Genomic DNA, 17,365 nt, shown 5'->3' on the forward strand with positions numbered 1-17,365 from the left:
AATTCTGAACCCAAATGACACTATTTATCAGAGGCAGCCTCTCTAATTTCCTCTGCTTAGTGATTGCATCTTGGCAGTAGTGGAGCTTTTTCCAGATTAATTGGGAAGGCTGTGAACGGAGAATCACAATCTATCAGCCGCTGAGACTCTCGCTGATTAACACTTTAACACCAGAGGTGTTGATAAAAGTCAAGGCTGATTAATTATGAAAACAGCAAACATCCATTATGTTGTAGAACAGAGTTCTTCAGGTCCAGTCCCGGTGAAGGTTAGGCAGTGGAGGGTTAGTACACCACAAAACGCCTGTGCAATCTAGAGGGAATGGGGCTAAAAGGGAGGTGCATCGCGATGCTCATTGCTATCTTATGCCATATTGTTTAAAAAGCAGCAGAGCTTCTGAATATATCTACACTGATGGGTGTGGTGGTCTGGAAATGAGGTGTGTTCAGGTACATTTCTGGCGTATTGCTATCTTGCAACAGAAAATACAGGAGCTCCACTGACTGATTAAAACCCTGGCAACAGTCAACAGTCAAAGTCAAAGTGTACGGAAAATTGTAAAAGAAAATGTAATATAAAACAAATAAAAACAATTCAAAAGTAAAGGTTCAATGAAATAATATAAAATGAATTTTAAAAAAACATTAAATATTGAAATAAAAAATATAGAACAAAATCGAAAAGAAAAAATAAGAAAAAAAGTAAGCTCAACAAAGTCAATCAAATAAAAAAAATGTTTAAACAAATAATAATAGAGAAGCTAATAGATACCTATGCTAAAAAAGAAAGTTTTTAGCTGTTTTTTAAAGCCCATAAAACCTGATGCCTGATGAAGATTTATATATCCACAGTTTTGGAGCGTAAAAACAGAAAGCTGCTTAAAGGTTTATATCGAAGAATTAGCACATGCTTTTTGCATGTTTCAAGCTGCACAAGGTGTACTTTTCCCATCGTTACGATAGCAAAGACACACTGACACGCCCTACATCAAACTGCACATTTTTATTGATATATATGGAATATAATCAAGAGGAAGATGGATGATCACAAGCCATCAAACCACCAAACTGAACTGCTTGAATGAAGTTTTGCACCAGGAGTAAAGCAGCATTAAGTTATCCAAAATTAGTGTGTAAGACTGGTGGAGGAGAACATGATGCCAAGATGCATGAAAAAAACTGTGAATAAAAACCACCAGGGTTATTCCATCAAATATTGATTTCTGAACTCTTAAAACTTTATGAATTGGTCTCTTATTTTTTCCCCCAGAGCTTTATATATATATGTATATATATTTATATGTACACATGATTCATGCCTTGATCCTGAATCAGCAGCTTGATGTCTGCGATGCTGATAATGAATTACGCTTATTGCAGGACTTAGTAAATACGATTCCTCCTCTTCTTGTCAGTGAACAGCTGTTGCTCCGGGAGCACATGTGTAAAATGCTCTAGTTATCTGCAAGTTACTGAACAGAACTCGGACTGAAAGGTTTCCTCGGCCAATGAACATTTCTGAAGAGCATCTGTCCTTCAGTTCTCTATTGTTTGTACTGTTTATGATGTTTACTGGACAGTTTTTGCGGCCAAGTGTCAATTGATGTGTTGTAAAATGAAGTTATATAAAGGAGTACACTCTCCGTCTGCTTTATCAGAAACTCTTCCTGTATTCATCCACTCTCTAAAACTTTATGAGGTCTATATGGTATGCAGATCCATTATCAGAGCCGCGACAATGACGTACGTAATGTATTTGCATTCACAGGAATCTGCATTAGCAAGAACTTAGTAATAGTACTCTAAGCAAGGCAGCATACTGTGATTGTCTTAACCCTTGTGTGGTGTTCGGGTCTGTGGGACGCGTTTTCATTTTGATCAAATGATGCAAAAAAAATATTTTTTCTAACTCAAACTCATTGGCATTGGCTCATTTTTTGTGAAAAACATATATCAAAACACATTTTTGATAAACACACACTGTACACCCCCCCCCACACACACACACACACATTTATATTACATACAGTATGTTTGGCCAAGGGCTAATAAACATTGCTTCATTTGTAAATTTGAAACTAAACAAATTTTCTACTCATATCTTGAGTTTAATTCATTTTCTTTTAAAAAAACTAATAAAAAAAAGAGTAGCACTTTTTAAAAGAAATGTAACATAAGAAAGGTAAAGGGCAAATATTAACCATGTAAGCTGTTTATATTGCTTGTAATTTAGGTGAAGCGAGCATGTGTGAAGCATTTTAATGTAAAATTGCTTAATTTTGCTGAATTAAATACAATTAACAAAGTAAACGAGTAACAAAAATATGAACACCACACAAGGGTTAAAGCGTCATAGTATAAAATCACTATGATATTTATAAAATTTGATTAAAATATTTTATGGTGGTTGGTGTAGTGCAGTGGATAACACCACCACCTGCTTATGACCTACCATGATCATGTGGGAGACTGGGGTTCAATTTCCACCATACTGACTATACTGTGTTACACCAATAGGAGTCTTTGGGCAAGACTCCTAACAGCACTACATTGGCCTTTACTTCTGTAATAGGAATAAATTTGTAAGTAATTCTGGAGAAAAGCATCAGCTAAAAATGCTGTACATGTAAAAGAAAGTATAATAATTTGTGTTTAAACTAATAAATGCTCATTACTATCTTACACCCTGCTAACAGTCTATATTCACTCCTTCCACCTGCCTCATTTTAATAGAAACAGTGCTTCTAAAAAATATATATATATATATATATATATACATATATATATATATATATATGTATATATATATATATATATATATATATATATATATATCTACACTGATGGGTGTAGTGGTCAGGAAATGAGGTGTTATCAGGTAAATTTCTATCTTGGTGTGCGTATTGCTATCTTGGCAACAGAAAACAAATGTGCTCCACTAACTGAGAAGCGCTGGACACGTCCATTTAGCTGAACTGTTGCAACCTGTTACAGTCTCTTACAGAAATACTGTTTCCCCAACAAATAGCACCAAAGAGCACAGCACTCGCTACAAAAGTATGGTAGAAAAAGCGCAGAAACTCTAAAATTGCAGATATTAAAATATTTAAGCCTCCTAAGATAATATACTCTGATGTGGAGCGCAGTAGCCAGAACAAGCTTAAAAATCTTTTTTTTGTGTACAATAGAGCCAAACACTACAAAGATTTTTCATATTTCATTAGTGATGTAAAATATGTTTTTTTTTTTTTTAAAGAATAAGTGGATGTAAAATAAAAAAATCGCTTAACGCCAATCACGGTGCCGGTTTAAGGATAAAGTTCCGCCTTTCAGGAGAAACAGCCAATCACGTTGCTGGTTTTGTGGAGCATGGAGGAGAGTCAGTGCACTGTAGCCATAAAAAAAGACAAAGGTTACGATAGCTAACCATGTAATTGTGATGACATTGTTCCTGGAGCTATCTGCTATCTATAGCTCATTCCTGTTACTGTGTGAGAAAGCCCAATTGTGGAATGCCATCTACTGGTGAAACAGCGGTACTGCAGTCAAGATATGCAGTCAGGACATGTTCTGGGCATGCCCAGTCACACTGATGAGCAATAGAGCAGCCAGTGAACTGACTGAAGCTGCTGGGACTTTCTTTGCGTGTTTCTCATATCGTGTGTGCGTTCTTGAGGAAATGTGAGTAATTTCCACCTTCTTAGTTATGGATATTTTGATTAATATTGCAGTTTGTGTTAGTTTTAATTACAATATATGTTGTTGTTGAGTTAGCTAAGAAGCCTGCAGCTAAGTAGTTTAGCCCTGTCTCTTGTTAGCATTGCAGCTAAGTTTGAATGCTTGATGGCTTAATAATGATGAATGTACTGTTTGTAGTGTTAATATTGTTACACAGTTTATTGTTATGAGTGTGACTAGCTTACTTTGAACTGTTTGAATTTGTAAATATTCGTTGTTTATTCTCATAACATTATGCTGTTAAGTATCTGCTAATATTGTATTGGCAATTGTATAATGACTAACGTTACACCTCTGTCACTGTATTATGCTACATTACAGTTTATTTATTAATGTGTTATTGTTGAACAATATTATAATATCAGTAGTCTAATACATTGTATTACATTTCCTTTATGTTTCAGACCACACACATCATACACATCACACACATCACACACACACACGCCATACATACATCACACCCACACACTCATATACATACACAAACACTTTGTAAAGTGACCAACAACCTTCAATAAAGAAGAAAGAAGGGATCTCTCTGTCTAGTGCCTTGATCTTTTAACGGGGATCATAGTCCATGGTCTACCGCCTCAACCAGCAATCCTTATTACTGAGTCTCGCCCCTCAAACATTGGTCCTTCGAGCCGGATTGAGTGCAACCTAAGAGGAGGATCATGGACAATGCAGCATCAGGCAACACAGAGCCCCGAAGACGTCCACAGAGAGAACGTCACTTACCTGCTTACCTGGATGACTACCAAGTTGGATTCCAACCACCTGCGCACATGGACCTACCAACTGCTGTTTCTCGCTCTAGCAGCCACCACAGCAGTAACCATAGCAGGTCATCCAACAGAAGTTCATACATGCATAGCAGATCTAGTAGGCGTACATGTTACTCAGTTGGTACGTATCCCAATCAGGGTCTCTCCACCGCACAAGCTGCAATCCTGGAAGAGAGAATAAAGCAGTTGGAGCTGGAAGATATGCGTCGTATGATCGAGCATGAAACTCAAGCTGACTTTGAGTGTAAAATGCTGGATGACCAAGCCAAGGAAGCACAGCGACTCCAGGAGGAAGCACTCAAAGCCAGAGAAGCCCTCACTAAGCGGCTAGAAAGAGAGAAGCGCCTGACAAGGGCTGAACAGGACCTTGAGATCGCTAAGCTTCGTTCTTCTATGCTTTCCAGTAGCTGGACAGCTGCACATTCATCTTCAAACTCTGACAAGTCAGTACCCTTCCTGGGCCTACCCACGCCAATGCAGGTACAACAGGTTGACGTACTTCCAGCCACCTCCCAGCTGCGGTCAACCCAGTCACTTCCAACACTTGCTCCTGTTGTTCAACCACCTATTCCTTCCCCACAAGTGATGCATCAAGTCACTCCAGTTCCATTCTCTATGGCGCTTCCTGTTGGAACACAGCAACTGCCGCAACCTGTGGCCACCCCAGCTAGACCAACTCCTACAGCAAACCCAACAGCTCAGCCCCAAAGTCCAGTACCCATGGCATCTATGTCTGTGAAACTACAACCTGGCCCAGTGGTAACACCTGCTCCTGCGCCACAACCAGTGCCACACCCTGCAATGCATGTCATCACCTCAGCACCTCTGGCTCATCCTGCACCTCAAGTGGCGTCATCCTTTGAGTCAAAACGTCCCGGTGGACCAGCACCAGTAACGAGTGCACACTCTAACCAACAATTTCCTGCTTATCCAGTAGAGTCTCAATTTTCAACAATGTACCAACCAGCCTATAACTACAGCCAACCAACCATGGAGCTCCTCAACACTGCTCAGCATGCCAGCTATGGAGCTCTACCACCTTCTTCGACTCACCATGGGAAACTGCCTGCTCCAGTTCTCTCCGCTCCCTACCCTGGCTACACACCACTACCCGGAGCCGAGTTACTCATAGCATCAGCCCTTGGAATCCCTCGACCTTCCCTTCCAGTGTTCGAGAGTGGTCGGGAAAGTGACTTTGCTCTGCTCAAGCTTGCACTAGACAGTGTACTGGGGAGCAACCTTAACCTCAGCGAGCAATATAAATATCAAGTGTTGATTGGACACATAAAGCTCCCAAGCGCGCTGCAGCTTGCCAAGGCGTACATGCATGACCCAGCACCATATACGAGTGCGCTTCAGGCTCTACAAGATAAGTACGGGCAACCACGACAGCTGGTTCAAAGTGAGCTAGGTGCCATACTTAACACGCCTGCTCTAAAAATTGGTGATGCCAATGCCTTTGACTCATTTGCCTTGTCTGTTCAGTCTTTGGTAGGCATGTTAAAGACACTTGAAGGACAGAATGGATATGAGCTCCACTGTGGTTCCCACGTTGATCGTCTGCTCAGTAAGATGCCTCCTGCTTACCGTGATGGCTTCGTTGAGTATTGCCTACGATATGGTATTCTGCAGACTGGCACTGACAAAACCTACACCCTTCAGGACTTGGCTACCTGGCTCCAAACAAAGTCACAAGCAAGGCGGATCTCCAGTAGAGCAGCAGCCCTGTATCAGACGGATACCCCCCGACCAGCTAGGAAGGATCAGCGAACTGCTCAACCCAGAGAGAAGCCAAATACTGCGTGCTTCAATGTAGCTGACAGGGTAATCAGAGAAGAGACATCTTCTGCAGAGTTTGCACAGACAAAGGTCAAACCCAAGATTAAACCGTTCTGTCCATATTGTGACAGTCAGGACCACTACCTCAATTCCTGTGAGGAATTCAAGAAGTTGACCACTGATCTGATCCTGAAGTGGCTCAAGGATGGCAAACGGTGTCGAAAATGTGGACGTAATCACACCGAGGACCGGTGCACGCTTAAGCGCCCCTGTAAAACCTGCAAGGAGACACACCTTACCATCCTGCACGAGTCAGTCCAGGAAACCAAACGAAAGGTGTACACAGTCAGCCTAATCCCCACAAAGGTGTATCTGGATCGACCCAACAGATCTCAAAGAGTAATGCTGAAGGTGGTCAAGGTCCTCCTCCATAATGGTGACCGAAGGATGGAGACTTATGCAGTTCTCGATGACGGCTCTGAGAGGAGCATCGTCCTTCCTCAAGTGGTGCAACAGCTCAACCTTGTCAGCATTCCGGAGACTCTACCCTTGCAGACTGTGCACCAAAGCATTAAGCAACTCAGTGGCGCCTCAGTCTCCTTGGAAGTATCATCACTGCTGCGGCCATACGAGAAGCACCTGATACCCCATGCCTTTACCGCAGAGGGATTGGCTCTTGCTGAGCACACGTATCCAATCAGTGTGCTGCAGCAGAAATACAAACACCTCAGAGGACTTCCTTTACCCTCCGTGAACCGTGCCCAACCTCTGCTCCTAATCGGGTCTGATATGCCCCACCTGATAACTCCAGTCCAGCCGGTGCACGCAGGACCATCAGGCGCACCTGTTGCCATCTGCACGAAGCTGGGCTGGTCGCTTCAGGGGCCAGTTGATACTGTCCAGCTATCATCTGGACTCCAACAGTGCCTGCACATCGCCACAGCCTCAGCTTCCAGCGAGCTTCTCAGGAACGTGGAACGTCTGTGGCAACTGGATACCTTGCCCTACAATGAGAAAGCTGTCACTCGCTCGAAGCAAGACCAGCAAGCTCTCGCTTTGCTCCAGACAGCCACCACTAGAGTGACTGTAGATGGTGTCCCCCGCTATGCAACTCCTCTTCTTCGCCGTACGACTGACATAGTTCTCCGGGCTCCTGCAGACGCAGTACTCCCCAGGCTTCGCTGCACAGAGCGGAAGCTTGCTAAGAACCCTACACAAGCTAAGTCTTACTGCACTGAGATCCGTAAGCTGGAGGAATCAGGCTATGTGTCAAAGGTCTCATCAGAAGAAGCCAGCCAGTCGCTAGAGTCGTGGTTTATACCACACCACATGGTCCACCACAACGGAAAGGACAGAGTGGTCTTTGACTGTTCTTTCCAATACCGAGGGCTGTCACTAAATGAGCTCTTGTTGCCTGGACCAACCTTGGGGCCTTCTCTGCTTGGTGTCTTACTGAGATTCCGTCAGCACTCAGTTGCCGTGAGTGGAGACATAAAGGCAATGTTCCATCAAATCCGCTTGCAGCCCACTGACACACCAGTGCTGAGGTTCATCTGGAGAGACATGCAGAGGGAGGAAGAGCCAACTATCTACGAATGGCGAGTGCTGCCGTTCGGCACTACATGCAGCCCTTGTTGCGCTGTATATGCCCTCCAACGGCATGTTCGAGATAACTGTGGTGACAAGTTCAACTTGGTCAAAATTGTGGAGCACTCCTTTTATGTGGACAACTGTCTACACAGCACCTACACTGCTGCTGAAGCCAAAGCTCTCATTGAAGACCTACACAAGCTACTCTTGGAAGGGGGATTTGATCTCAGGCAGTGGGCGAGTAATGTGCCAGCAGTGATCAAGCATCTTCCACCAGAAGCCAAATCAGACCGATGTGAGCATTGGCTGTCTAAGGGCAGTAACAACATGCAGGAGTCGACCTTGGGCCTCCAGTGGAACTGTCTCACCGACTCGTTAAGCTTTAAGTATCGTCCAGTGGACCACCTTAAACCAACCCTGAGGAACATCTATAGAGCCCTAGCGAGTCAGTATGATCCACTGGGCTTTATCAATCCCTTCATCACCAGGGCTAAGGTCATCATCCAGGATATCTGGAAGCAAGACATCGGATGGGATGATCCAATCGAACCTCAGTCTCTGAGAGAGCAGTGGACAGATTGGGTGAAGGAGCTCCCTGATCTCATCCACCTCCAATTTCCACGAACTTACACACCTCCATGTGCTGATGAGCCTACTGCATCCAGGGAGCTTCATGTCTTCTGCGACGCGTCAGAGAGAGTGTATGGTTCAGTGGCCTACCTACGCACCGTTGATGACCAAAATCATGTTTACATCTCCTTTGTGCTAGCCAGATCAAGAGTGGCACCGAAGAAACACCTAAGCATGCCACGTCTGGAACTTAGTGCAGCGCTCACTGGTGCTCAGCTCGCCAAGCTTATCCAGACAGAGCTGACCATAACCATCCAGCAGACATTCCTCTGGTCAGACTCCACTACGGTGCTCCAATGGCTGAGATCAGAGTCGTGCCGTTACAAGGTCTTTGTTGGCACACGCATCGCAGAGATTCAAACTCTAACTGAGGTAGCCAGCTGGAGGTATGTAGATTCAGCGAGAAATCCGGCAGATGACATAACGCGAGGCCTGAGGCTCTTGGATATGGTTCATCCACACCGATGGATTAATGGTCCAGATTTCCTCCATCAGCCTCCAGACCGGTGGCCAGCGATGCCCATAGCAGCAGAAGACGAACCTGACTCTGTTGAACTCCGAAAGTCCACCCTTGTTGGTATCACATCAGCGGTTCGCAACCCAGACCTACCTGATCCAGCGCAGTTCCAGACCTGGAAGGAGCTAGTCCAGGCTATTGTCACATCCCTTCATGGGGCGGCTGCCTCTGGTGACTGTCAGGCCGTAGATGCTGCAACCTACATCCCCGCTGAGAAGTTACTCCTGGCCCAGGCTCAGCAGGACTCTTTCCCTGGGGAGTTAAAAGCCCTCAAGGCCAATCGACATGTCCCAGCTGACAGTCGGCTGATCACACTGTCACCTGAATATGACGAAGCCACAAGACTACTTCGTGTTGGAGGTAGACTGCGGCATGCAGAGGATCTGGAAGCAGATGCTATCCATCCGATTATTCTGGACCCAGCACACCAAATCACCAAACTGCTGATCCAGGACTTCGATGACAAACTTCTCCATCCAGGGCCTGAACGGGTGTTGGCCGAGATGCGAAGGCAGTATTGGGTCCTGCGTGGTAGGGAGGCGATACGGAAGCATCAGCACAGCTGCAGGGGATGCCAGCTCTGGCGTGCTAAGCCAGACGTTCCCAAGATGGCAGATCTACCACTCTGTAGGCTGCGCATCTACAAACCCCCATTCTACTCCACGGGAGTGGACTGTTTTGGCCCATTCATCGTGAAGATCGGCCGCAGGAATGAGAAACGGTGGGGAATTATTTACAAATGCCTAACTACCAGGTGCATCCACCTTGACCTGCTAGAGAGTCTCGACACGGATGCCTTCCTGCTGTCCTTGCGCAGATTCATAGCCAGGCGTGGCACTCCGTTTGAACTCCTGTGTGATAATGGTACCAACTTTGTTGGGGGAGAACGGGAGCTACGGGAGGCCTTTGATGCCATGGCACCTGAGCTGCGAGATCAGCTTGCAAAACAGAAAATCTCCTTTCACTTCAACCCACCAAGTGCTCCCCATTTTGGCGGGGCCTGGGAGCGAGAAGTTCGATCTGTGAAAACTGCGCTCAGAGTCATCCTCCGAGATCAGTCAGTACCAGAGTCGGTCCTGTACACCCTTCTTGTTGAAGTGGAAGGGATTCTAAATGCTAAACCACTCGGATACGTCTCAGCTGACGCCGCTGACCCTGACCCAGTTACACCGCATGTTCTACTAATGGGACGTCGTGATTCCTCATTGCCGCAGGCCTTGTATGACTCAAGCAGTATTCTGGGGACACGACGATGGAGGCATAGTCAGGTTCTAGCAGACAACTTCTGGTCAGTCTTCATCCGGCGGTACCTGCCAAGCCTACAGGGACGATCTAAGTGGCAGACTGATGGAGGCCAGCTGGCCGTGGACCAGGTCGTTCTAATAGTTGATCCACAGCTCCCACGAGCTCTCTGGCCAGTGGGCACAGTGGTCAAAGTCCATCCTGGAGCTGATGGGAACATCAGAACATCCACGGTCAAGGTTAAGGAAAAGACATACGTCCGACCTGTCGCCCGGCTCATCCAGCTGCCCAAGATCAGTGACTCTGAGGTTGACACTAACTGATGGACTTTCTCTGGGAGTTCAAATGTCCTCAAGACAGACATTTGGGGGCGGCTGTGTGAGAAAGCCCAATTGTGGAATGCCATCTACTGGTGAAACAGCGGTACTGCAGTCAAGATATGCAGTCAGGACATGTTCTGGGCATGCCCAGTCACACTGATGAGCAATAGAGCAGCCAGTGAACTGACTGAAGCTGCTGGGACTTTCTTTGCGTGTTTCTCATATCGTGTGTGCGTTCTTGAGGAAATGTGAGTAATTTCCACCTTCTTAGTTATGGATATTTTGATTAATATTGCAGTTTGTGTTAGTTTTAATTACAATATATGTTGTTGTTGAGTTAGCTAAGAAGCCTGCAGCTAAGTAGTTTAGCCCTGTCTCTTGTTAGCATTGCAGCTAAGTTTGAATGCTTGATGGCTTAATAATGATGAATGTACTGTTTGTAGTGTTAATATTGTTACACAGTTTATTGTTATGAGTGTGACTAGCTTACTTTGAACTGTTTGAATTTGTAAATATTCGTTGTTTATTCTCATAACATTATGCTGTTAAGTATCTGCTAATATTGTATTGGCAATTGTATAATGACTAACATTACACCTCTGTCACTGTATTATGCTACATTACAGTTTATTTATTAATGTGTTATTGTTGAACAATATTATAATATCAGTAGTCTAATACATTGTATTACATTTCCTTTATGTTTCAGACCACACACATCATACACATCACACACATCACACACACACACGCCATACATACATCACACCCACACACTCATATACATACACAAACACTTTGTAAAGTGACCAACAACCTTCAATAAAGAAGAAAGAAGGGATCTCTCTGTCTAGTGCCTTGATCTTTTAACGGGGATCATAGTCCATGGTCTACCGCCTCAACCAGCAATCCTTATTACTGAGTCTCGCCCCTCAAACATACTGAAACTCACTCCTGTTACTAGCACTTACTCCTGTTACGTTTTTTTGTCTTCAGTAACAGGATTGAAAGTAACAGAAATGCGTTTTAAGCATAGAATTAGCAAAAACAGGAAAAATAGCTAAATGTCGGCTATGCTAACGGCATTAGGACACTGAGCACATTCTAGTGATTTTCCCAAAATGTGTATTTTAAAAATGAAACCAATAAGATGTAAGAATTAATTTAGGTAACAGATTTAGGGCAGAGTGTTGAGATTGATCTCCTCAGTTAGAGTTACATACAGTTTGATACAATAAGTATCAAATATCAAATAAGATCAAATAAGATCTGGTCTTCCCTTGATCTTCAGAACCATAACCAGCTGATGATGTCACTTCCTGTTGTAGGTGTGACTTCCTGTTGTAGAATGTTCCAGATGTTTCAGATGATCAGGGGTAATGTGTTACGGTAACAGGACTGAGTGAAACAAGTAAAGGGACACAACTAAAATGTAAATGTATTTTTACTTTAATATTATGGATTTATTATGAAAAAAAATATTTTTAAAGCATAGATGGGATTTGGACGCATTATACAACAATGCAAAAAAATAATTACATCTCTGAAGGATTTTAATAATAATATTTCATGGTTATTTCAAGTTTATAGTGGTGGACAGGTAACCATTTTTTTTATAATTTTTTTAAATTACATAACTTACTTTTTTAGTTAGGTCAACGTACAAGACACTATGCTTAGTAATAAAATGTATTTTAAAGTTGTTCTGTGTGCACATTTATAGATTATATAATTTCCTGGGGAAAGAAATGGCACAGATTTGGTGGGATATGCCATATATATACATATATATATATTAGACTTAGACTTCCTTTATTGTCATTCTTATATAAATATATATACATACATACATACATACATACATACATACATACATACATACATACATACATATAAAGCATGTAAGTAAAATACAAAGATATATGAAAATTTAGCTGCATAAATATTAAACAGTTTAATAGCTTGGGGGAAAAAACTGTTACAGAACCTGGTGGTCCTGCACCGCATACTTCTGTATCTTTTTTCCGGAAGCCAGCACATGTGTATATATAGGCTCTTTACATACCCAGGCAATGCCACTGGTAACACCTTTATTTGAGAACACAGGTGAAAAGAATTGAATAACTTATGAAATGTCAATTATATCAATTAATATCTCTTTCTATTCTTTTTTTTTCTCCTACAGGAACACAGAAAACAGGGTAAGGAAGACCCCTCGGCGCAGGGGCGTGGCACAGGTGTGGACTGCGCCGCCCTCACCTGCATGGTGCAGCTAGCTCAGATCATAGTGGGAGCTGGACTGGGAGCTCTGGTGAACCTGGCCGGCAGCGTGGTGGTGGTGGTTCTGTCCGCCTCCACCATGGCCCTGATTGGCTGCCTCTTCATCGCCGTCTTCATCAGACACGTGGACTGAACTGAGGACCTCTATTCTCTGAGAACAGGAATGTGGGTCAATTTCTCTGCTCAAGTTCATGGTTGGAACCTGCATCCATCATCAGCTTCAAACAGTCAGCAGAAGCAGTCTGGTGATCTCAGCAACGTCTCACGATACCCATGAACCCATATACAGTATTTATACACCAGGAACAGGCTGGGCGATACGTGCCGAGCTTGAGAAAGCGATTGAGCGCAATACAGAACATTAGTTTGGACACAGCTTCTCTTTTTCAATGCGTTTTCTTTATTTTCATGACTATTTCCATTGTAGATTCTCACTGAAGCATCAAAACTATGAATGAACACATGTGGAGTTTTATGTACTTAACAAAAAATGAGCTGAACCTCCACAGTCACCGGACCTGAACCCAATCCAGATGGTTTGGGGTGAGCTGGAGCACAGAGTGAAGAAGGCAAAGGAGCAACAAGTGCTAATAAACACCTCTGGGAACTCCTTCCTTCAAGACTGTTGGAAAACTTTTCATTTCAGGTGGCCACCTCTTGAAGAAGACCTCATTGAGAGAATGATGCCAAGAGTGTGCAAAGCAGTAATCAGAGCAAAGGGGGGCTATTTTGAAGAAACTAGAATATAAAACTCCACATGTGTTCATTCATAGTTTTGATGCTTCAGTGAGAATCTACAATGTAAATAGTCATGAAAATAATAAAGAAAACGCATTGAAAACGATTAAGAAGGTGTGTCCAAACTATTGGTCTGTACTGTTTAGGGCAAAAAGAGTTCAACAATTAACAAGAGAGATCATTATGCATGTTCAGCCCAATCTGTTGGGCTTAAAGTAAGAGAAGATTCCCATGTGAAGGACATTATAAACTCTAAACACCACCGGTCAGAAGTTTTAAAACACCCCATATTGTTTAGTGGTGAAGTTTCTATATTTTTTAAAAAATATTTTTTCTTATCAATTTCTCTTTTAAACACTTCCTTTCCCCCATTAGACCCCCTTTAATTCTTATATAATATCCAATCATGTAAATCTGAGCTAAAAGCTAAAGCTTCTGTTTCCATGTGGGTCAGCCAGACGTCTTCCTGTAGCAGTTTTCTCCAGTTTCCAAGAGTCTTTTTTTTATTTTTAAAGCTGTATATCCCCTATCACTAATTGTGCCACAACACAAGGAGGGTGAAGACTAGCACACACCTCCTCTGATACATGTGAAGTCAGACTCCACCCCTTTTTGAACTGCTGCTGATGCTGTAGCATTGCCGAGTAGCATCACAGCGATAACGCTCGGAGGAAAGCGCAACGACTCGGTTCTGATACATCAGCTCACAGATGCAGCTTTGTGCTGATCCACACTGTACACCCTAATGAGTTAAGTCTACTCAAATCATTTTAGGTCATTTATTGCCTCAAATAAATAAAGTTTTTAAAACTATTTTTTTTATAATTTATAATACTGTAAGAAGTTAAACAAATGTTCTTCAAGATAAGTCTTTAAGTTCAACAGACAAACCAAAAGTACTTGACGCGCAAAACGTGATGAACCTAAAACTTAACTTTTTTAAGTCAAAGTAACTATTTTTATTGCGCAACCGGTCTGTCTTACTTTTTAAAATTTATTGCAATGATGACATTAAGTAAATAGTTTTTACTCAACATTTGCTTATTTGAAGTTTTAATAGACAAAAAATTCTAAATCAAAGTGAAACTACTAAACAAAAATCTAAATAAATAATGAACACAGACAGGATTAACAGGATGCAGTAGAAAAAACAAGATTACATTAGTAACCTTTTCTCAAAATCTTCACATAATTCACATAAAGGCTGTAAATCATAATATGCATCATAATATACGACCTACAAGTTTACCGATGGAAGCCTGATGGGGAATCGCTAAACTAAAATTAATTTTAAGTTGGTTTAACCCAAAGATCTCAGTTTGAATAGTACAGTATATGTGCCCACAAATATTCATCAAACTCAAAATAGTTGAGTAATGTTTAGGAATATCCAATTTTAGGTAAAACAGACTTAATTCGAGTTCAAACAACTTATGGGTTTACAGTGTACATCAGTCTAGAAGTAATGAGGGGAAAGGAGAGCGCCATCTACTGTACCCACCCAGAGAGAGAGAGCAAAATCAATTGTGCTCTCTCAGGGCTCTGGCAGCTGATGGCAAGCTGCATAACTGGGATTCGAATCTCTGCAGAAATCTCCTGATCATAGTTTTAGTGCTTTTGAAGGTGTAGGAAACAGTACTCACCGCTCTCTGGATTTATCTGTAATTTAAGAAAATGCTTTTAATTTAATAGTTAATTTTAAGAGTTAACTGGGTTTCTGGTTTATGTGTCTTTTTCTAGTTATTATGATAAAAGTGAAAGACAAAAGATTTGCATTTTAAACCTATTTACAAAGCTCAGTTTATTTCCAATATCTACACATCACATCAGCTTTAATCTGTTAAACAATGACCTTTTTTTATTAAAAAGCAACTCATCCATTTTTAGGTCATTTTCTTTATTTTAAAGCCCTGCCAGTTTACTTCTAGTTTCTGTATCACTGGATTTTGTACTATTCCAGTGTATTAACTGGACCTAAAGAGCTTAAATGGCAAATATAAAACTGAAAAAAAGTGCGGGTGTTCTAAAACTTGTGACCGGCTGTGTTCCAATCCAAATCAAGCTGAAATCGAGCTGAAATTCAGGAAATTTCCAGGTGGTGCTAAAACGAACGGAGGCCGACAAACGTGGAATAATAAAGTGAATTATCCTTTCAATATATATTTGCTTTATTTCAGTATTTGTGTTTTTTAGGGTTCTTTTTTTTCCATTCTCATGACGTACAAATGTGTTTTTTTGACTTACTTGACAAACAGTGACCTGTAATAATGCAAATAATGCAACCATTGTTCTTTAGCTTGGTTTGAGTTCATAATAAAGCAGAACACAGAACATAATGGCGACGCATACTCCCACTTGACGACAGGTTGTAGCTTCTTCTGTTGAACAGATGACACAAAATGAATCCCTTGAGCTGATCTTGAGCATCGTAGTCCAAAAAAAAAAAAAATCAATTGCTTTCTTTCTGCAGTCTCAGCCTGCCATTATGTTCAGTAAAAAGGTTGTCAAAAAAAATAAGACCTTCTGCAAACAGCAGAAAACGGTGGCGTTGGAGCGAGTCCTGCTCTGAAAATACGTTAATAAAAAAAAAATCATTCAACACAATCTCGGGTTGAGAGAACATACAGTACTGTAAGTGCCATCAGTGAGGAACGTTGGCTTCTACCAGGCTATTTTCAGAGAAAACAGTCTTTCTATATGGCAGCAAGTCAATGGCACATTCAGCACTGAAGTATCTGTCCATTTATTCCTCTGGGATTGTGTAGTAAACCAACAGCAGCATTGTTGAACTCGCAAGATCAATCATTTACCAATCAGATGTCCACAATAAAATGGCCTTGCTCACACTGTGTTACATCTCAGACAACTTCAGTCCGAGGGTTTAAATCAAAGGTGATGGGGAAAGAAGGGCAAATATATATATACGACATTTTGTGTCGTATATATATATATATATATATATATATATATATAAACAATATATATACAAATGGCTGAAATAACAAAAAAGAAGATGCAGAGCTTTCAGACCTCAAATAATTAAAAGAAAACAAGTTCATATTCATAAAGTTTTAGAGTTCAGAAATCAATATTTGGTGGAATAATCCTGGTTGGTTTTTAATCACAGTTTTCATGCATCTTGGCATCATGTTCTCCTCCTCCACCAGTCTTACACACTGCTTTTGGATAACTTTATGCTGCTTTACTCCTGGTGCAAAAATTCAAGCAGTTCAGTTTGGTGGTTTGTGTATATTCCAGAGGTTTTCAATTTGGTAAAATCAAAGAAACTCATCATTTTTAAGTGCTCTCTTATTTTTTTCCAGTGATTTATATGTGCAAACTACTTATGAAACCTATTAGAAGTTAGAACAATATATATTTTTTCTTTCAGATATTACATATCATACATACTTGCATAGGTAAATTTAACATAAAAAGGTCACACACTCATAATACACAAATTTTTGGTTTGACACCTATAGCTTTTTTGATTATGGAATGCATTCACTGTGGCATCATTTCTATAATTTTTCTATCTTAGCGGTATTAATGGTGGAGATTTAGAGCACTGCTCATTGCTATCTTACAACCCGCCAACAGTCTATTTTCTCACCTTACACCTGAGTCGTTTAAACAGCAACAGACCTTCTGAATATATCTACACAACAGAAAACACAGGTGCGCCACTGACCAAATACAACCTAGACAGACGTCAACAGTCAGACGTTCATTACTATCTTAGCA

The 17,365-nt window shown here is 41.7% G+C and overlaps 2 protein-coding genes across 2 annotated transcripts in view; both read left to right on the plus strand.

Annotated features, from left to right (window-relative positions):
• slc45a2 (solute carrier family 45 member 2) overlaps window positions 1-16,472 on the plus strand; it is a 68,353-nt gene extending 51,881 nt beyond the window's left edge. Inside the window, exon 7 of the mRNA XM_022666534.2 lies at window positions 12,789-16,472. Within this exon, the coding sequence (XP_022522255.2) occupies window positions 12,789-13,016 (228 nt within the window). The 3' untranslated portion in view covers window positions 13,017-16,472. The remainder of the gene's footprint in view (window positions 1-12,788) is intronic.
• hpse (heparanase) overlaps window positions 1-17,365 on the plus strand; it is a 221,766-nt gene that overhangs the window by 185,846 nt on the left and 18,555 nt on the right. The gene's annotated exons all lie outside the window — the stretch shown is intronic.

This window comes from Astyanax mexicanus, chromosome 17 (assembly GCF_023375975.1).
Source record: "Astyanax mexicanus isolate ESR-SI-001 chromosome 17, AstMex3_surface, whole genome shotgun sequence".
NCBI lineage: Eukaryota > Metazoa > Chordata > Actinopteri > Characiformes > Acestrorhamphidae > Astyanax > Astyanax mexicanus.